At 37.5% G+C, this 22,625-nt stretch overlaps 1 protein-coding gene across 1 annotated transcript in view; it reads left to right on the plus strand.

The window, feature by feature from the left end:
• The first annotated feature begins 205 nt into the window (after positions 1 to 205).
• LOC144256961 (cytochrome P450 3A9-like) overlaps positions 206 to 22,625 on the plus strand; it is a 31,853-nt gene continuing 9,433 nt past the window's right edge. The window contains exons 1-7 of the mRNA XM_077802897.1: positions 206 to 276; positions 9,089 to 9,182; positions 11,905 to 11,957; positions 13,558 to 13,657; positions 17,681 to 17,794; positions 18,235 to 18,323; positions 19,685 to 19,833. Of these exons, the coding sequence (XP_077659023.1) occupies positions 206 to 276; positions 9,089 to 9,182; positions 11,905 to 11,957; positions 13,558 to 13,657; positions 17,681 to 17,794; positions 18,235 to 18,323; positions 19,685 to 19,833 (670 nt within the window). The remainder of the gene's footprint in view (positions 277 to 9,088; positions 9,183 to 11,904; positions 11,958 to 13,557; positions 13,658 to 17,680; positions 17,795 to 18,234; positions 18,324 to 19,684; positions 19,834 to 22,625) is intronic.

A 22,625-nucleotide genomic window follows, 5' to 3' on the forward strand; every position in this document is an offset into this window, starting at 1 on the left:
GCAATAGAGGGTGGGGCACAGGTGGTTTTTTCTACTGGCTGTACACCCAGCTCCACTTCCTTTCCAAGCATACAAATATGCCAGACTGACTTCATTGACTCACAGCTGCTCACAGAAGGCAAGCTTGGCACCTTCGCCAGTGAAAAGATAGCTCACATAGCTGGAAGTCAAACTCAGAGGAGAAAATTTTGGAAGGAAAGTAGTGATGGGTCTGATCCCAAACTTTTCCATGGAAACCTGGGCTCTCCTGGGAATCAGCCTGGTGCTCCTCTACCTGTGAGTAACTGTCCCAGTTCCTCTCCTCTTGAAACTTCCCATTTCTGTGACTAGGAGTTTTAGTGATATCATTTGATTTGGAGGATGAACTTCTGATTGAGTCTCAGTTTGTACCTAGATTAATCAGCCGGAGTTCTGTAGAGGCAGATTACAAACAACTGGCCACCTTCTGAAAAGTGATGCACCCTCTGCAAACTTTCAGAATTCTGGGAGTAAAGAGGAGTCTTCATAAGTTTCTGTGTCATTGTTTATCTTTTGTGTTCTATGTGCAGTACAAGAGATGTGTAGAAGGCTTGTATCCTGTGGAACAGGTGGTTCCTGCTTCTCCTCCCACGTCCCAGCACCATTTGTAAAATGCACCAAATGCACCCCAGGTGCTACCACAGGCTCAGACGAGTTCTTCCCTCTGTTCTCTTCCCTTTCACAGGAACAGCCCTCCCTCCAAAAACTCAATTCCTTAGCCCTGAAATATGCAACTACTGCTGAATGATGAAACTACTGAGCAAAGACTTGGGAGAAATTTTAAACTTTTTTCTTTAGGTTATCATCAGTGTAGAGATTTGTTTCTTTCTTGATTTGAAATCTAATGGCAGCTTGAAGAGACAGAAGTTAACAAGCCAATTTTGTATTTTAAACATTTTCCCACGATATTCCAGTACAGGAGCATGAATAAAATAATGTAGTAGAAGAATTCCTTTAAATAGTGGGATTCCTGGGCTGGGGTTGTGGCTCAGTGGGAGAGAGCTCATCTGGCATGTGTGAGGCACTGGGTTTGATCTTCAGCACCACATAAAAATAAATAAATAAAATAAAGGTATTGTGTCTGCCAACAACTAAAAAAAATATTAAAAAATTAGTGGGATTCCTGTTTTCATGGATCAGGTAAAAAGGGCAGTTATTTCTGACTGAGGGTAGAAGACATTGCCCCAAGGAGACCTTTGAGTTCTACCTTAAATCCACTTTTATGAGAGTTGGCATTCATAATGATGTGAAAATAGGAAATATAAACCTGGTTGTAACAATTGAAGTAAAGGGTGGTATTCAGGCTTTTGTTGCATCTATTTTCCCTCCAGTGGCATTTTAAAATTAATGGAAATGTTTTAATTTCATTCTGTTCAATAGTACAATTTTTTTTGAGGTAAGTTCCTCACGTTCCTTCTGAAGGTCAAAATAGGACTCTAGGATTTTGTATTTGTAAAAACCAATCTGTTTAAAAATGACCCATCTTTTTTGAACAATTGAAGGAATATTAATCTAATACATACATCCATGACGTAGATTGCACATGTCTTTAAATATACCTTCCCAGCTGGTTATTCTTATTCAACAGTTTCCCCATATGCCAGTGTTCTTAATCTCTTATGGCAGATGAGTAAAAGAGAATATGGATGAGGGATGCAATAAAAGGCATCCAGATAGGAGTTATGAAAAAGTGGGAGAATATTCCTCTCTGCTGAGGGAAGAAGGCCCAGAGTGGGGACAGCCCCCACTGGAGGCCACTAGAGAGGCCAACATGATGGTATCAAGTCATCTTCCTGAACTGACACCAGTGAGTGAAATGACCTAGAAGAAATTTAGGCTGAATTGCTCAGGAATTTTTAAGTTCATGTTTGGGGACTTATATCAGATATTCACTGTAGCATTCGGAGCCTAATGATGGAATTAGCTGCTCTGAGCTAAGTATTGTGATTTTGGAGTCTCTCAGGGAATGTGAGAGAGGAGATGATGAGCAGATGTGATTAGGGCCATTGGAGTTTTTGTTGTTATTTAGGGAGGGCCTACCTGTTACCTGCCTGGCTTCATGGCTCCCATTCTTGATCAGTGACTCATGAGCCACTATATACACACAGTCACAATCGCTTGATCTGGATTTCTCTTCCACTTTATAGATATGGGACATATTCACATGGATATTTTAAGAAGCTGGGAATTCCTGGGCCAACACCTCTGCCTTTTTTGGGAACTATTCTTTTTTTTAAATTGGTTGTTCAAAACATTGCAAAGCTCTTGACATATCATGTTTCATACATTAGATTCAAGTTGGTTATGAACTCCCATTTTTACCCCAAATACAGATTGCAGAATCACATCTGTTACACGTCCACATTTTTACACAATGCCCTATTAGTAACTGTTGTATTCTGCTACCTTTCCTATCCTCTACTATCCCCCCTCCCCTCCCCTCCCATCTTCTCTCTCTACCCCATCTACTGTATTTCATTTCTCTCCTTGTTTATTTTCCCGTTCCCCTCACAACCTCTTATGTGTAATTTTGTATTACAATGAGGGTCTCCCTCCATTACCATGCAATTTTCCTTTTCTCTCCCTTTCCCTCCCACCTAGTGTATCTGTTTAATGTTGATCTTTTCTTCCTGCTCTTCCTCCCTGCTCTGTTCTTAGTTGTTCTCATTATATCAAAGAAGACATTTGGCATTTGTTTTTTAGGGATTGGCTAGCTTCACTAAGCATAATCTGCTCTAGTGCCATCCATTTCCCTGCAAATTCCATGATTTTGTCATTTTTTAGTGCTGCATAATATTCCATGGTGTATAGATGCCACATTTTTTTTTTATCCATTCATCTATTGAAGGGCATCTGGGTTGGTTCCACAGTCTAGCAATTGTGAATTGTGCTGCTATGAACATCGATGTGGCAGTATCCCTGTAGTAAGCTCTTTTAAGGTCTTCAGGGAATAGTCCTAGAAGGGCAATAGCTGGGTCAAATGGTGGTTCCATTCCCAGCTTTCCCAGGAATCTCCATACTGCTTTCCAAATTGGCCTCACCAGTTTGCAGTCCCACCAGCAATGTACCAGAGTACCCTTTTCCCCACATCCTCACCAGCACTTGTTGTTGTTTGACTTCATAATGGCTGCCAGTCTTACTGGAGTGAGATGGTATCTTAGGGTGGTTTTGATTTGCATTTCTCTGACTGCTAGAGATGGTGAGCATTTTTTCATGTACTTGTTGATTGATTGTATGTCCTCCTCTGAGAAGTGTCTGTTCAGGTCTTTGGCCCATTTGTTGATTGGGTTATTTGTTTTCTTATTGTTTAATTTTTTGAGTTCTTTGTATACTCTGGATATTAGGGCTCTATCTGAAGTGTGTGGAGTAAAAATTTGTTCCCATGATGTAGGCTCCCTATTTACCTCTCTTATTGTTTCTCTTGCTGAGAAAAAACTTTTCAGTTTAAGTAAGTCCCATTTATTGATTCTTGTTATTAACTCTTGTGCTATGGGTGTCCTATTAAGGAATTTGGAACCCGACCCCACAATATGTAGATCGGAGCCAACTTTTTCTTCTATCAGACGCAGACTCTCTGATTTGATATCTAGCTCCTTGATCCACTTTGAGTTAACTTTTGTGCATGGCGAGAGGAGGGGATTCAGTTTCATTTTGTTGCAAATGGATTTCCAGTTTTCCCAGCACCATTTGTTGAAGATGCTATCCTTCCTCCATTGCATGCTTTTAGCTGCTTTATCAAATATAAGATAGTTGTAGCTTTGTGGATTAGTCTCTGTGTCCTCTATTCTGTACCATTGGTCCACCCGCCTGTTTTGGTACCAGTACCATGCTGTCTTTGTTACTATTGCTCTGTAATATAGTTTGAAATCTGGTATCTCTATACCGCCTGATTCACGCTTCCTGCTTAGAATTGCTTTTGCTATTCTGGGTCTTTTATTTTTCCACATGAATTTCATGATTGATTTATCTATTTCTATAAGAAATGCCATTGGGATTTTGATTGGGATTGCATTAAACTTATAGAGAACTTTTGGTAATATCGCCTTTTTGATGATGTTAGTTCTGCCTATCCATGAACAGTTTATATTTTTCCATCTTCTAAGATCTTCTTCTACTTCTCTTTTTAGGGTTTTGTAGTTTTCATTGTATAAATCTTTCACCTCTTTTGTTAGGTTGATTCCCAAGTATTTTAATTTTTTTGAGGATATTGTGAATGGAGTGGTTTTCCTCATTTCCATTTCAGAAGTTTTGTTGCTGATATACAGAAATGCCTTTGATTTATGCGTGTTGATTTTATATCCTGCCACTTTGCTGAATTCATTTATTAGTTCTAGTAATTTCTTTGTAGACCCTTTTGGGTCTTCTGGGTATAGAATCATGTCATATGCAAATAGTGATAATTTAAGTTCTTCTTTTCCTATTTTTATGCCTTTAATTTCTTTTGTCTGTCTAATTGCTCTGGCCAGTGTTTCGAGAACTATATTGAACAGAAGTGGTGATAGAGGGCATCCCTGTCTTGTTCCAGATTTTAGGGGGAATGCCTTCAATTTTTCTCCATTGAGAATGATGCTAGCCTGAGGCTTGGCATAAATAACTTTTATAATGTCGAGGTAAGTTCCTGTTATCCCTAGTTTTTCTAGTGTTTTGAACATAAAGGGATGCTTTGTCGAATGCTTTTTCTTTACTTTGTCGAATGCTTTTTCTGCATCTATTGAGATGATCATATGGTTCTTATCTTTAAGTCTATTGATGTGGTGAATAACATTTATTGATTTTCATATATTGAACCATCCTTGCATCCCAGGGATGAATCCTACTTGATCATGGTGTACAATTTTTTTGATGTGCCTTTGTATCCGATTCGCCAGAATTTTATTGAGGATTTTTGCATCTAGGTTCATCAGAATATTGGTCTGTAGTTTTCTTTCTTTGAGGTGTCTTTGTCTGGTTTCGGAATCAGGGTGATGTTGGCCTCATAGAATGAATTTGGCTGAGCTCCCTCTTTTTCTATTTCCTGAAATAACTTGAAAAGTATTGGTATTAATTCTTCTTTAAAGGTTTTGTAAAACTCCGCTGTATACCCATCCGGTCCTGGGCTTTTCTTGGTTGGAAGTCTTTTGATTGCTTCTTCTATTTCATCTATTGATATTGGTCTGTTTAAGTTGTGGGTATCCTCCTGACTCAGTCTGGGCAAATCATATGACTTAAGGAATTTATCGATGTCTTCACTATCCTCTATTTTATTGGAATATAGATTTTCAAAATAATTTCTAATTGTCTTCAGTATTTCTGTAGTGTCTGTTGTAATATTGCCTTTTTCATCTCATATGTTAGTAATTTGAGTTCTCTCTCTTCTTCTCTTCGTTAGCATGGCTAGGGGTCTGTCGATCTTATTTATTTTTTAAAGAACCAACTTTTAGTTTTGTTAATTTTTTCAATAGTTTCTTTTGTTTCAATTTCTTTGATTTCTGCTCTGATTTTAATTGTTTCTTGCCTTCTGCTACATTTGCTGTTGTTTTGCTCTTCCTTTTCTAGGTCTTTGAGATGGAGTGTGAGCTCATTTATTTGTTGGTTTTTCCTTTTATTGAGGTATGACCTCCAGGCAATGAATTTCCCTCTTAAAACTGCTTTCATTTTGTCCCATAGATTCCGATATGTTGTGTCTGTATTTTCATTTATCTCTAGGAATTTTTTGATTTCCTCCTTTATGTCTTCTGTAACCCATTGATCATTCAGTAACATATTGTTCATTTTCCATGTGATGTAGGATTTTTCCTTCCTTCTTTTATCATTGATTTCCATTTTCATTGCATTATGATCAGATAAAATGCATGGTATTATCTCCACCCCTGTATATTTACTGAGGGATGCCCTATGGCATAATATATGGTCTATTTTTGAGAAGGATCCATGTGCTGTTGAAAAAAAAGTATAGCCACTTGATGTTGGATGATATATTCTATATATGTCAGTTAAGTCTAGGTTGTTGATTGTGATATTGAGTTCTATAGTTTCTTTATTCAACTTTTGTTTGGAAGATCTGTCCAATGGTGAGAGAGGTGTGTTGAAGTCACCCATAATTATTGTGTTGTGGTCTATTTGATTCTTGAACTTGAGGAGAATTTGTTTCATGAATGTCGCAGCACCATTATTTGGTGCATAAATATTGATAATTGTTATGTCTTGTTGGTGAATGGTTCCTTTTAACAGTATATAATGACCTTCCTTATCCCTTTTGATTAATTTAGTCTTGAAATCGATTTTATTCTATATGAGGATGGCCACTCCTGCCTGCTTACGAGGACCGTGTGAGTGGTATATTTTTTCCCAACCTTTTACCTTCAGCCTGTGTATGTCTTTTCCAATCAGATGTGTCTCCTGGAGGCAGCATATTGTTGGGTTTGTTTTCTTAATCCATGTTACTAGCCTATGTCGCTTTATTGGAGAGTTTAAGCCATTAACGTTTAGAGTTACTATTGATGTATGGTTTGTACTTCTAGCCATGTTTGATTATTTATCTTCTTTTAGTTTGTTTCTCCAAGATTAGCTTTCCTCCCGGTCTCTGACTTTATAGAGGCACTTCCCACTGATTGTTTTGGTCATTGTTTTTCATTTCTTCCTCATGTAATGTTTTGCTCAAGATGCTTTGCAATGCTGGTTTTCTGGCTACGAATTCTTTTAGCTTTTGTTTATCCTGGAAGATTTTTATTTTGTTGTCATACCTGAAGCTTAATTTTGCTGGATACAAAATTCTTGGTTGGCATCCATTGTCTTTCAGTGTTTGAAATACATTGTTCCAGGATCTTCTCGCTTTCAGCATCTGTGATAAAAAATCCGTTGTTAACCTTATTGGTTTACCCCTAAATGTAATCTGCCTCTTTTCTCTTGTAGCTTTTAATATTTTCTCTTTGTTCTGTATGTTGGATATCTTCATAACAATGTGTCTTGGCGTTGGTCTACTGTGATTTTGTGTGCTCGGTGTCCTGTATGCATCTACAATTTGTATATCTGTTTCCTTTTTTATTTCTGGAAAGTTTTCTGTAAGTATTTCATTCAGCAGGTTACTCATTCCCTTGGTATGAATCTCTGTGCCTTCTTCTATCCCGATGACTTGTAAGTTTGGGTTTTTTATGTTATCCCAAATCTCTTGGATGTTTTTCTCGTGATTTTTTTTTTTACCAGCCTATCTGAGTTGGCTAGACTCCTTTCAAGATGATATATTTTGTCTTCATTATCTGACGTTCTGGCTTCTACTTGCTCCACTCTGTTGGTGATACTCTCGATTGAGTTTTTAATTTGGTTTATCATTTCCTTCATTTCTAGAATTATTGTTTGATTTTTTAAAATAATCTCTATCTCCTGATAAAGATGCTTAACTTCTTCTTTTATCTGTTTATGTAATTCATTTTCAATGTGATCTTTAGGGTTCTTTTCCATCGGTCTAAGGTGTTCCTTGAGTTCTTTATATGGCCATTTTTCTGATGACTCTAGGTCCTCCTGAATATTTAGGCTGTCCTTCATTGTTTGTACTCCTTTTCTTCCTTGCTTTTTTATGCTCATGTTACTTCTTGTTCTGTTTGACTGTTGAGTTACTGTTTACTCTTATAGATTTATTTGATGCTTGGGAGGAGAGATATTAGAAGGGAAGGGAAGAAGTCACTAAAGAGAATGAGTGTAGGCAGGTAGAATTCAGGAAAGTGGAAGTAAGAAAATTGAAAAGAAATGAAAAGACAGAAGAAAAAACGTGAAAAGAAAGACAGAAAAAACGAAAAAATAAAAATTTAAAACAAAAAACAACAACAAAAAATTATAGTGATAATAAAAAATGGAAGTTAAAGTTTAAAAAATAATAGTAACCATAATAGAATAAAAAGAATTAAAAAATTGAAACCATTAATAAGAAAGTTAAAGAACAACAACTACATCAACAACACAAAGTAAAAATAAAATAAAAAAGTACTAATAATGATCATTAAAAAAATAATAATAAATGCAGTCATAGAGCTCGATTAACTTCTCTTCCAGTAGGTGGAGCTATGCCCACTCTGCCAGGCTTCTCTTCTTAATAGGTGGGAACCAATCACTGTGTCTCAGCTCTTCTTTCCAGACTGTGCGGGTCTCCAATCCTGAGTGCCTAGGGCCTTCTCTTGTGGTTCCTCAATCCAGGCCCCGCTCACCTGTGACGCTTACCACAATACTGGCTACATGCTGGGTCTGCTGCTCCTGGGAGCTCTGTTTTCATGGATGCCTGGCCACACCCTTTCTGTTTGTCTCCCTCAGACCCTAAGTTTGTATGGCTTGGGGCTGAGGGCCCCCAGCGAACTTGTTTGCCCTCAGGTAGCAACTCCCCTGGTAGCTGGTGCAAGCAATAGCCAGGATTTCTGCGCTGCAGGTCCCACATCCCTCCTGATTCCCTGGGTCTGGCTATGGTGCTCAGTTGGCTTTTACCTCTGTGAGTTCAGGTGGGCCGACTAGTTATTTCAGTGGGATTGTTAGTGCTGAGACATGAGAGGCATGCGAACCAGAGAGAATATTAAAAAAAAAAGAGGGGGTGTACTGAGCTTTCTTTGTCTCAGGTACTTACAATCCGCTGCTGATTACGCATTCAGCTTCTCTGCTGGGAGTGAAGTGAAAGAGGCAGCAGATGGGCGCAAAGCACCCGCGGCTCTGAGCAGAAAAGCGTCTTTCTTTCAATCTCTTTGTTTTTTCTGCTGCTTGGCAAGGTGGTCCGCTACAGATTAAAGGTGATAGGAGCTCTAACAAGCTGCGTGAAATCTCAATTAAAGCCGCTGCTCAGAGCCCCACATTCAGCACTTCAGCAACCCCCGTACGCAGCGGCCATCTTCTACCAGACTCAAGTTTTTTTACCTAATCATTGTGCCTCTTGTGGCAGGAAGTTATCTCTAAGTGGTGTTGGAAAACAGAATGTGCCATTGGAGTTTTTGTTGTTATGTATCACCTACATGTTACCTCCCTCATTGCCTGGTCCAGTTTCTGAGTCAGAGACTGGTCAGGCCCTTATCTATAGAATGACAATCAGGGTGCCCTGGCTTTCTATTTCACTTTATAGATATGGAACCTATTCTCATGGGCTATTTAAGAAGCTGGGAATACCTGGGCCAACACCTCTGCCTTTATTTGGAACTCTTCTGCACTACCACAAGGTGAGTGTGCTTGAGCTCCCTCTATTTTTTCTCCTGAGTACAAATGCCAGTTTAGTGCCATCAGTAAAAATGTCCATCTTCAGGAGAAATTTAGTAGTTTTTATCCTTTGAGAAACAATGTTCAGGCCCCTCCTGGAGCATGGCCAGGTTTTCCCTGGAGCTCTGATGTCAGCTCTTCAAGAGCCTCAGTGGAACAGCTCGTATCTCTGGTACATCTGCATTTGATCTTCACGATGTTGTTCAGACTTTGAATTCATCATAAAAAAGATGTTTAACTTGCTGGGTGCACATTTCCAGGACGATTAGTATTTGAGCAGAAAGTCTGTGAAAGAGGGCATGGTAAACACCTTCAAACACTCCTATTCTTTGCAAGATCTCATGAGTCCCTTTGTAAATAAAAAATCCTCATTAATGTCATTGAAACTACAGTTTCTGAAGTAACCCAAGCATTCATAAGTCAATAATTTGCACATACTTAATTTCTGAATGTGCAAATACCCTGTGGTTATTTCCATGGCTTCACCCAAGTTTTACTTCCTGTGACATATTTGGAGGATTTACCAGATGAAATGACAGCATTCTGCATTTCTTCTTATCATTCAAAGATAGCACCCTAGCAGTGAGTCTTAGCAATGAATAAGTATGAATGGGATGAGGTAGCCCTTGTCTATGGATTTCACATAATTAAACACAAGCTGTGTATTGTTTTTCAACAAAGGCAGTATCACATATAAAATGAGCAGTAATCACATGATTTACAAAAATTAAAATTTAAGTTAACTGAATGGAATGTAACATGTTCCACAAGAAATGTGAATTTTCATCAAGCCTTTGTCATTAACCCATTTAGATATCTGACTCAGGGCCTGACTACTGACAGAAATTCATGAGCTCAAAACCAGAGGCCAGAAAAATAGGCTACACTCTGCTCAGATTATCTCTTCCAAACACTGAGGCTTATTTATCACACCCTAATTCTATAATTCTGAGCAGAATTATAGACCCCCCTGAGAATTATAGACCCCCTGACCCCCTGAGAATTCCATTCTGCTATTCCTGCTGAAAAGGCATTATTTCCTATTCACGCTTTCCAGATCAACAGTATACTAGACAGGCTGTAAGATCCACATAATTGGGGGTCTCCCTGTGCATCATGAAAACATCATCCCTGAAACATAGCAATAGGAAGATTTCTTTTTAAGTGTTAGAAGAAAAAACTTAGAGCAAGTACTTAATTTGTTGACTCCCATGGGTAGGAGTGGCATCTCTCCATCTTTTCCACGTTGAGCTGGAAAAACGGAAGGTGACTCCATTTTGACAATCCTTACTTATTCTTTTTCACTCCACAACATGCATGAGAATCACTGTTATGGTGGTGGTATCCCTCAGAAGCTCATGTGTGAGGCAATGTAAAAAAGTTCAGAAATAAAGTGATTGAATTGTGAAAGCCTTAATCTACTCTACACTATTTCCTCAGTAAGGATTAACTGGGGGCAACTATAAGCAGGTAGGGTGTTGGTGGAAGAGGTGGGTCACTGAGGGCCTGGCTTCAGGGCATACATTTTGTCCCTGGTTAGTGGAGTTTCTGTCTGCTTCCTGGTGCCACGTCCTGAGCTGCTTTATTCCTTCACACTCTTCTGCCATGTTATTCTGCCTCACCACAGACCACAGCAACAGAGGAAGCGATGTATGAACTGAGACCTCTGAAAATGTGAGCCCAGTAAATCTTAGTTTTCTACATGGTTCTTGTCAGGGTCACAGTAGTGAAATAACCAGCTAAACTACTCACATCAATAAGGTCAACTTAGAGGTGACTGGTGCCTTGAACTTCCTCATTTCCCCAGTATTCTAGGGAGATTCATGAGAGAAATGAAAAAAGATCTGGGGAAAAATGAGTGAAGTGGCCTTGAGAATGTCCCTGGGAAACTCACTCACTTTCTCTCAGCTTTGATTTTTTTCACATTCAGGTGGAGGGAATGATTCAAAGTTGGCAGGATTTCAAAACAGTCCATGCACATGAGAAAATGATACAGAAAACTAGACTTGCTTCATATTCATACTCAAGGATAACTAGTGAAACTGTGGCACACAGCTGTAGTCCCAACCACTCTGGAGGCTGAGGCAGGAGAATCACAAATTCAAGGTCATTGTAGGAAACATGGCAATACCTTGTCTAAAAAAAAAAAAAGAGGATAATTTCTTCAATATGTACAATGCTTCAAGAAAATTCAAGATGGACTCTAAATTCCCTTTTCTAATATGCCGCAGTCTGGCTGGGCACAAATTAACCGAGCCGCCACAAAGTCTTGTAGGTTCAAACAGCAACTCTTTATGCCCGAACTCTCACCCGCACTCTACACACACTTCCTGGAAACACACTCCCTCCACTGGCCTGAACTCCAAAGAAGTGAGTGCCTAAAGCAACAGGATCCGCCCTAATCCTGGAGCCACCCTAATCCCAGAGCAGGGTCACCTTTCAACCATTCCCTCTAGCAAAATGCCAGGCCTCATTCCGACTAAACTGTGGCTCTCAACACTAATATCCCATTTATTTTCTCTTCTTTGCCTTTGGATGTCTTAGAATAAGAGCTTCCCTCTAACTGCCAGTGATGGACCATATTCCAGTCTGATTTCAAGGGATTGGAGTCATTGGTTCCTGAATTAGAAGCAGGGTTCAATATTTTCAAAATAACAATATAAATTCTCTTGTTTCTCCACCCAGGGTTTTTGGCAGTATGATGTCCAATGTCATGAAAAGTATGGGAAAATGTGGGGGTGAGTATTTTGGAAACTTCCCTTTGGTCGACTTGTTGGATGAGGCACTCCAGGGCAAGAGGACAATGCCTGTCTAGAGCTATTACTGGGAATTAATTATCATAAAGCTTTTAGAGGCTCCTCCTCCTGCCAAGGGTCCCATATTTCACCAGGTGTCAAGGTTCAAAGCCAAGAATGTCATACTTCTGACTTTTCTCAGTCTCTGATGACCCAAAAACTCGTGGCCTCACCTTCTCTCCAGTGCCCAGCCTCTACCCCCTTTTCCATTTTTTTCTTCATTAGGAGCCTTTAATACTGCATAGGAGGCATTAAGTCAGACCTTCCTAAAATGTTCACCATGCATGGCTTAATCTCCTTTCAAGATTGCCACATTGAATAAAAGTGACCTTTATATAAATTTTGGGGTTATTATGTACTTTTGAAAGAAAAGCTGAGAGAGAGTTGAATAGATTGGGAAATGATTTGACCTCTGCTTTCTTTTATTTTAACTTTCTCTGCAAGTGTAAAGTCTTGGGGATTTCATTTGTTTTTCCCTGTCAATTAGGAGTTTTCAATAGAAGTGTACACAGGGATTTCTCTGCCTACCTCATTTTACTGACTTTGAAGAATGGATGGTCAGTACATTTTAAACCACTGTGTTTCCATGACCTTGTGTACTTCATAATCTGCTAGGGTAACATCAGCTAATTTCAACAGCCATTTTCTTAATAATGCTTGGTGAAAGCAGCTCCAGAGGTATTATTGTAGTTCTTGTGTTCTATAAGCAAGTGGGAGATGGCTTTGCCTCTTCCTCCCTCTTCATCTTCTCTCATCAAGTCCTAAAAACTGCAGAGCTGGCCCTATAATCCTGCCTAACTGGCATGGCTCATAAAAGCCATTTTTTGAGTGGAAAGAGCATACAGGACTGAGTCCCACTGATACAACCCCAGCTGTCTCTTGCATCTTAAGCACTTGTAAGAACTTAATAATTTACTTGTCTACTTTTCTCTAATTTAATATCCTTTCACATCAGAAGAAACAATTAAAGCATAAAAAGAGAACCTTCAGAAGTGGATAAAATCTTTGCCTCCTGCACTTAATTTATGGTGTTAATATTCACAATATACAAACAACCCAATAAGCTTAACACCAAAAAATCAAATAACCCAATCAATAAATGGGCAAAAGAACTGAGCAGACCCTTCTCAAAAGAAGAAATACAAACGATCAATTAATATATAAAAAACGTTCAACATATCTAGCAATTAGAGAAGTGCAGATTAAAACTGCACTGATTATGAAATATTTTTAAATACAAAAATTATTGGAGAATGAGATAGAAAACATGTACGCACCATTTAGACATCTCCGACCAGGCTCTTCTTATAAAGATTTTTTTTCATCTTTAAATATCTCTTCCCTGCTTCAGTTACATGACCTTTATTTTATATGGCCAGAATCTTGTTGTGTGTCATCACCTACCTTGAACTTGTATCTAGTGTCACTGTGCATTCTAGAGTCAGGCATATGGATTATGGAATATCAGTTTGGATTCCTGGGTGTTGCTCCAACTGAAAAATATGGCTTAGTAGGTTTAATGAGCTCTTCTTTCCCACCACAGATTGTATGATGGTCCACAGCCTGTGTTGGTTATTACGGATCCAGAGATGATCAAAACAGTTCTGGTGAAAGAACATTATTCTGTTTTTACAAATCATCCGGTAAGCATTCATTTTTTTTAAATTTCTTTTTTCTTTTTTTATTGATTTTTTAAAAAATAAATGACAGCAGAATGCATTACAATTCTTATTACACATATGTAACACAATTTTTCATATCTATGTTTGTATATGGTTGTATGTTGACACCAATTCATGTCTTCATACATGTACTTTGGATAATGATGTGTATCACATTACATCATTTTTGCTAACTCCGCCCCTTTCCTTTCCCTGCAACCCCTCTGCCCTATCTAGAGTTCATCCATTCCTCCCATGCTCCCCTTCCCCAACCCACTATGAATCAGCTTCCTTATATCAGAGAAAACATTCGAGCATTTGTTTTTTTTTTGGGATTGGTTAACTTCACTTAGCATTATCTTCTCCAGTGCTATCCATTTACCTTCAAATGCCATGATTTCATTCTCTTTTATTGTGGAGTAAAATTCCATTGTGTATATATTCCCACCCTTTTTTTTATCCTTTCATCCACTGAAGAGCATCTAGGTTGGTTCTACAGTTTAGCTATTGTGAATTGTGCTGCTATAAACACTGATGTGGCTGTGTCCTGTAGTATGCTGATTTTAAGTCCTTTGGGTATAGACCAAGGAGAGGGATAGCTGGGTCAAATGATGGTTCCATTTCAAGATTTCCAAGGAATCTCCATACTACTTTCCATATTGGCTGCACCAATTTGCAATCCCACCAACAATGTATGACTGTGCCTTTTTCTCCCAACATTCATTGTTATCTTCATAATAATTGCCATTCTGACTGGAGTGACATGATAGTGGTTTTGATTTGCATTTCTCTGATTACTAGAGATGATGAATAGTTTTTCATATATTTGTTGATTGAGTGTATGTCATTTTCTGTGAAGTGTATGCTCAGGTCATTTTAAAAAATACAAATATATATTGATTAAATTTGTGTCTTGGAGTAATCACAGCTTCACAGAAATTTGCTCCAAAACTGTTCAGGTAGGTTTCATATAACTTTTCTTCTGTTTTTTCCAATTGACATGCTTTGAATATCATATTACTTATCTCTGAATGTAGTCTATTCCTGTTACTAGAGTAACCAGAAATTGACATTGATACAATCCACAGAACTTATTTAGATTTCATCAGTTTTATGTGCCTGTGTATGTGTGTGCCTATGTACAATTGGGCAAAATTGCTGCTGTGGATAAATCCATATAATCATCAGCTTTCTTGGGATATAGTGATCCCCAAGGCTCCCTCTTGCTAGTCTTTTAAAGTCCTGATGGGTCACTTGTATTTTCCTCTTAACAGGGTCTCCATAAGAGCAAGTATTGTCTTTTATGGGGGAGGCTAATACATGAAAAGCTTTGCCTCTGACTTCTATGTTGTTCTTGTTTCTCTCCTAAAAGTTATAGACTTTACAATTTACATAAAAACCTATGATCTATGTCATGCTCATTGTAAAACACGGTGAGGGTTCATTTGTTGTTGTTGTCTTGTTTTGTTGGCCTGTGACAGTCCAGTTGTTTCAGTACCATCTTTAGAAAGACTGTCCTCCCTCTGATCATTCTGTTTTCACCATTGTCAAGCATCCATTTGGGCTGGTAGGGTGTGTCTATTTCTCACTCTGTTTTATTTTAGTTGTGCCTGTGCTCTTCTCTCCATTGTGTTTTTTCTTGCAATGAGTCTCATTACCATTTTAAGTACCTACCTTGGGGGATGGTGACTATGTTAATAAAGCAAAGGAAAAAATATGTTATCATCTTGGGGCCAGGGTTGTGTGGCTCAGTGGTAAAGTGCTTGCCTAACATGTGTAAAGTGCTGGGTTCAGTCCCCTGCACCACATAAAAAAAAAAAAAAACAAATAAAATAAAGATATTGTGTCCGTCTACAACTATATATATTTTAACCAAGAAGTTACCATCTTAACTTTTCTTTTTTTCCATTTTTAAAATTTACTTTTTTAAATTTTTTAAAATTTTTTTTATTGTTGGTTGTTCAAAACATTACATAGTTATTGACATATCATATTTCACACTTTGATTCAAGTGGGTTATGAACTCCCATTTTTACCCTGTATACAGATTGCAGAATCACATCAGTTACACTTCCATGCATGCATTTGCCCCTTAGTTCAAAACGATGTGACACCTCATCTGGGGGAGTCCCTAGTATTATTATCAGAACAGGGCAGACTAGTGGCCTCTCTCAGTGGGTTTTATTGTAATGACCTGGTCTTTGCCTCTGGCTTATTGGTTTTTCTGATGACTTCATAGCCTCAGAATGCTGAGCTGACTTCTCAAACTCCTGTCTCCTGGTGTGTTAAGTTAGCATTAGAGACTATCATACTGTTTAACTCCTAATTTTCTCTTATGTTTGTTAACCTGCTAAGACTGACTCAATTTGTCTGTTTCACTCCCACTTTATTTATTTATTCTATTTATTTATTTATTTATTTATTTAGAGAGAGAGAGTTTTTTTTAATATTCGGCAGACACAACATCTTTGTTTGTATGTGGTGCTGAGGATTGAACCTAGGCCGCACGCATGCAAGGCGAGCGCGCTATCGCTTGAGCCACATCCCCAGCCCTCCCACTTTATTTATGTTGGTCCTTTAATTTTTCATACAAGTTCAGAATAAGCTTGTCTGCAAAAACCCACTTGGTGAGATTTTGATAAGAATTCAATCAAATCTATAGAATAATTTGGAGAAAATCTGTATCATTTCTGGATTGAATCTTTCAATCCATGTTATGCTTCTCCATTTCTTGAGATTTTCTTTAATATCTTTGATCAACATTTTATAGTTTTCAGCATAGCAATCCTGTACTTTTTTTTTATATCTGTTCCTAATGTGTTTCATTTTCTTTGGAGTGACAGTGAATAGTATTGTATTTTTAATGTTTTTTTTTCACATTTCCCTTGTTGTTATATAGAAATGTAGCTTGTTTTTGCATGTTAATACTGTATCTTACACCTTGGTGAACCTATTTAATACTTCTAGAAGTTTTAAAATATTCTTTGAGATTTTCCACATTGGTAATTTTGTCCCCTGAAGACAGGGTCACTTCAGGTTCTTTCATTTCCAATTTACATGCCTTTTAAAAAACATTGTCCCATTGCTCCAGTAAGGATTTACAGTATGGTAATATTGGATAAGAATGATAAAAGTAGAAAACATTAAATTGTTACTGATCTTAGGAGAATAGATTCACCATTTCACCAGTAAATGTTATGTTAGCTGAAGGTCTTTGTTGTTGGTGTTGGGTTTTTTAGTATATAGAGTCTCTTTCAGATTGAAGAAGTTTTTTTTTTCTTCCTAGTGTTTTGAGCTTTCATCATGAATGAGCACTGGATGTATACCTTTATAAATAAAACACAGTGTTGGAAGCTGAATGACAGCTTCGAGCAGGTTGGATTGACAGGCCAGTCTCAAGCTGGGAAACATAATTATCTTTCCTTTTCCTTCTGTCCCTCCATGTGTGTGTAGTGGGGGATGATTCAAAAAAAGTACTTCCATATAATTGCATTATTTTTTCAGAATTGAGAAGAAGTTCCTAATCTTTTAAGTTATTAGCTACTATTTTTAAGTGGCTATATCCTGGCATCCCTTGCAAGATATTCATGCTGTACATATATGGAAAGCATAACTGGTCTGGGCAACCTAGTTTTCCAAGGTTATCTGGATGACTGTCATCAATCAGTTTTTTCCTGTGCTGCCTGTATAGGATGCCCTAGGTCATAATGCTCTCTGTCCCCTGGGAGAACAGTTTACCTACCATGAGGGGCCTTTGTATTTACACAGCAGCTGTAATATAAATACTGAACACACATCTGGTGGCTGGGTACCCCCTCTACCCTCACAAGAGAAGAGGAATTTGGGATAAAAGTTTATGGAGCATCTAGCACAGGGCCTGCCCCCTAGTAGACACTCAGTAAATAACTGATTAAAAAAACTGATGCCTATTTAACAAGTTCTCTACAATGTGGAGACTTCCAAAACATACCTCATACAAAATGTCTTTTTCTTTGTGAACTTCAGGTAGTTTTGCCATTGGGATTTGTGCAAAAAGCTCTCTTTGCAGCAAGGGATGAAGAGTGGAAGAGACTTCGAGTCTTGCTGTCGCCAGTGTTCTCCAGTGGGAAACTCAAGGAGGTAATAAACTAAGAGGACTTTAGTTAGAAACTTAAATAAGGATTTGGGGATGGGACATACGTGAGAATATCATCGTTTTCCAAAGAATATTCCACTAAGTTTGAAATTCCTAATTAAAAAAAACTAAAAGTAAATATCAGAAAGATCAATAGAGTAGAAGGAAGGGAATAGAGGGAAGGAAGAGAGGAGAGAAAGGGGAAGTATTGGGAGTTAGAACAAATTATTTTTCCATGCTTTTATAATTATTTCAAAAGGACACATTGTTATGTATAAATAAAAAGAACTAATTAAAAATTTCAAATCACCTTTTGTCTTTATGTCCTAGAAGAGATATTATTTGATTCATTATAAACATCTCATACTTTATAATCCTGGGAAAACCAGAGCCTCGGGGACTCGATTCTCCTCTAACTGTGGGTGGAGTTGTGTTTTGTGCTTAGATGATCCCCATCATTAACCAAAATGGAGACGCATTGGTGAAGTACCTGAGCCAGGAAGTGAAGAAAGGCAAGCCTGTCACTGTGAAAGAGTAAGTAGCAGGCAGCTCTGGGGTTCTGAGCTGTTTTAAGACCTTCCAGCAACCTGCCAGGGAACTGAAATTACCACTGTTGAGCTACTCCCCTGACCAGACAAAAGTAAGTGTGTGCTGTCACAACCACAATGGGCCACCCAAGGAGGAGAGGCTCCTAGGATGAGGCAGGGTGCTGGGACATCTGTGTACAAAAACAGAATTAGTTTATCTGCTTTATCATCAATGTGGATATTATGTAAGTCAAAACACATGTTTTACAATGAAGAACATGATCACTCAGAAGTTGAGGGTAGAGCCTAGGGAATGTTGGATGGGGGGAAGTTTCTGGTACCTATTGAGCAGGGATAGAAAGATATAACACAGGGCTAGGGTTGTAGCTCTGTGGCAGAACACTTGCCTAGCATGTGTAAGGCACTGAGTTTGATCCTCAGCACCACATAAAAATAAACTGATAAAATAAAGGCATGCTGTCCTCTACAACTAAAACAAATTATTTTAAAAAATTTTAAAAAGAAAGATACAATGCAGGCTATGGAACAACAAATCTCTTCATGGTTGCACTGAGAATATCAGCAAAATACAAAATATGAAATATTCTCACCACTTCTTTCTCCAGTCTCAACAGAGATAAGGTCCTGAAAGGATATGGATTACAACTACCATATCATTTGTTGTATAAAATGGGTTATTTTGACCCATGAACAACCACTGATACTGTCTTGGGAAATCTGAGAGAATATGTTCCCCAAGTTGTGAGCTCATCCAAGTACATTTTGAGGAAATTTTCAATGTTTTAAGTGAGGATATTCTTACTCATTCCCTTTTGCGAGATTCTGCCCTTGGGGCCACTTTGGGTCTTGGAGTGCAGGACCTCTCAGGAGCTGTAGCAGTGGGTGCAGAGAAGGGGGGACAATGTTTCTGCCTCTCAGAACAGGGTGTTGCTGTTATGTGATGTGCTAGAGAGGAATCAGCTCTGGGTACAGACTGTGCTAGGCAGGACCTAGGTCAAGGTCACCTATCTTGGATCCCCTACCAGGAGTCAATTATAACGCCCTGGTCCTGCTGAAGCTCCATACTTAATCATCTTTTATCATCTACACTCCACTCACTGATGTAATTTATCTGATTATGGGTGTCTGTCTCTCTGTGACTGAACTCCTTGAGCTCACTACCCTAGTGTCCCTAACTCCCTGGCACAGGGCAGCTGCCTCATGCCATTTGATAGGAGCATGGACTAGTCATTTGATCAACAGATATTTCTGACAGTGTGTGAATGTGCTCATATCACTTCTTCCAGCATGTGTAGTAGGAGAGTACAGCAGTTCAGATTAAAATTTTACATTTCTTTCTCTACTCAGAATTTTGGGGAGCTACAACATGGACGTGATCATTAGCACATCTTTTGGAGTTAATGTCAATTCCCTCAACAATCCACAAGATCCATTTGTGAATAAAGCCAAGAAGGTCCTTGGTTCAGATGTCTTCCGTCCAATTTTTCTTATAATTAGTATGTGGATCACTGTTTCTTTTTTTCTTTTAAAATAACAACTTCATTAAGATATTATTTACATACTATATGATTCCTTAAAATGTAAAACTCCATAATTTTTAGCATGATAAATGATATGTGCAGCCCTCACCATTGTTAAAACTCAGAAAACTCATTATCTTTTAACCATCAGCTTTCAAAGTCATTTACCCTAAACAAACACTACTGTATTTTCTATTTCTTTAGCTTTGCATATGATGTATACATTATAAAAATGGTGACATGGAATATGTGGTCTTTTGTGATGCAAAGTGATATCATTTCGCATTTTGTTTCCAAGTGAAATATATATCAGTACTGCATGTTTATGGCCAGATAATATTCCATTGTATAGATATACTACAATTTAGTTATCCTTTCATCAGTTGATAGACATTTATGTTATTTTGACCTTTTGGCTATTATGAATGGTGCCGTTATGAACATTAGTGTGAAACTTGTTTGTGAACTCTAGTTTTCAATTTCATCTGAGTGTATACTCAGGAGTGAAATTGCTGCCTTACAAAGTACTTCTGTCAGCGTTTTCCATAATAGCTGTACCATTTAATATTCTTACCCAAAGTGTATGAGGGTTCCAATTACTTCACTTATTTTCTAACACTTCCTGTTTCCATCTCTTCTTTTAGACATTGTAGTGTATGTGAGATGGCAAGTTATGTGGTTTTGATTTGCATTTTCCTGTTGGTTACTGATAACAAGCAATGTTAATCACTTTTTATTTGTTCTTTTTAGATATGCATGACATATTTATAAAAACATAAAGTATACCTTATTCTAATTAGGATGCCAGGCTTGTGGAGGTACATGATGTGGAAATTCACTATGAGGTGTTCATCTATGTACATAGGAAAGATAATTCAGATTCATTATTTTAAAGAATGTCTATCCATATCTTTTGCCCACAATTACCTGAAGTATTTGTCTTTTTGTTTTGAGGCTTAAGAATTTTACTGGTGTGAGTCTGTACCATGTACAACCAGAGGAAGGAAATCTTGTGCTCCATTTGTGTACAATGTGTCAAAATGTATTCTACTGTCATGTATAACTAATTGGAACAAATTAAAAATAAAAGAAAAAAGAATTTTTAAATAATTTAATTGAAAAAATATGTCTTCATATATTCCTTACACAGTTTCTTATCAGATTATGATTTGCAACATGTTTTTCCTATTCTATAGATATCTTTTTACTTTCTTGATAGTGTCCTTTGAAGCACCAAGTTTTTAGTTTTTTGCAGTTTATTCCTATCATGGGAGGTATTACATATCCCAACCATTAAAATGAATGAGCTGGATTTCAAAATCTTCAAATGTATTAATCTCAAAGCTGTAGTGTTCGCAAAAGAAAAGCAATTGACAGTATATGCATGCAATTTGATGCCATTTATATAAATGTTAGAAACTCAACAGGTCTTGGAAACTTAACATTTAAATGATATATGATTTATGTCATTTCCTTTTATTGTTTGTGCTTCAATTATCAAATATAAGAATTGATTGAAACCATATGGACTTACATACTTTTTTGTTTACTACTAAAAATTGTAGTTTAGCTCTGATATTAAGGTTGCCCAACCATTTTAATTTAAGTTTTACATTCAGGGCCAGGTGAGGACAACATGTTATTCTTTTTCATGTGGCTATGTAGTTGTTCCAGCACCATTTTTTGAAGAGTGTCTGCCCCGTTCAATGGCCAGGGCACCTTTCTCAAAATTCCATGCGCCATAGACATGTGGGTTAATTTCTGGACTCTAAATCCTATTCCATTTATCTATACGTTTACCCATCTTGTAGGACCACATTTTATTTTTGCTTTGGAGTAGGTTTTGAAATCAAGAAATGTGAGTCCTACAACTTTAATCTCATTTTTCAACATCATTTTAGCTATTCTGTGTCCCTTTGAATTCTATGTGAATTTTAAATCAACTTGCCAATTCCTCGGAAGAAGCCAGCTAAGATTCTGTTACAAAGTTCGTTAGGATCTGCAAATCAATTTCAATACTATTGCCATTTGGACAATATTAAGTTTTCTGATCCACAAACCTGAGATGTTTTTCCTAGTCATGTAGATCCTCTTTCTTTTATTTCAACACTATTTTGTAGTTATTATTGTGCTTGTCTTGCACCTTTGTTAAATTGATTCCTATGTATTTTATTCTTTTTAATGTCATTGAATATAGAATTATTTTTTAATTTCTTAGTTTTTCTTTTGGTTGCTTATCACAGTGTAGAGAAATGCAGTTTATTTTTGTGTACTGATCTTATATCATGAAATGCTGGTGAACATGTTATTACTTACAGTACTCCAAGAGAAGTGGTGAGAGAGGGATGCTTGTCATGTTCTTGATTTGGGGTGAAAATATTAAATTATTAAGCTACAAGTTTTCATAGATATCCTTTATCAGGTTTACAAAATTTCATCCTAGTCCTAATTTGCTGAGGGTTTTATCACAAAAGAATGATTTTGAGGATTATTTTTCCAGGGGGAAGGTTGGTGTTGATTTTTATCAAATGTTTTTTTCTGCATCAATTGAAACAATCCTCTGTGTTGACTTTTTATTTCATGGATTTGGTGTATTACACAACCATTTCCTGTGTTGTCTTTGCTTGGTGTTAGTATTAGGGTAATTTTGGCCTTTTAGAGTATATTCAGAAATGCTCTTTTAATTTTGGAAGTGTTTGTGAATAATTGGTATTAGTTCTTTATTTTCTAGAATCTACTATTAAAACAATCCAGATCTAGGCTTGCAT

This window comes from Urocitellus parryii, chromosome 9 (assembly GCF_045843805.1).
Source record: "Urocitellus parryii isolate mUroPar1 chromosome 9, mUroPar1.hap1, whole genome shotgun sequence".
NCBI lineage: Eukaryota > Metazoa > Chordata > Mammalia > Rodentia > Sciuridae > Urocitellus > Urocitellus parryii.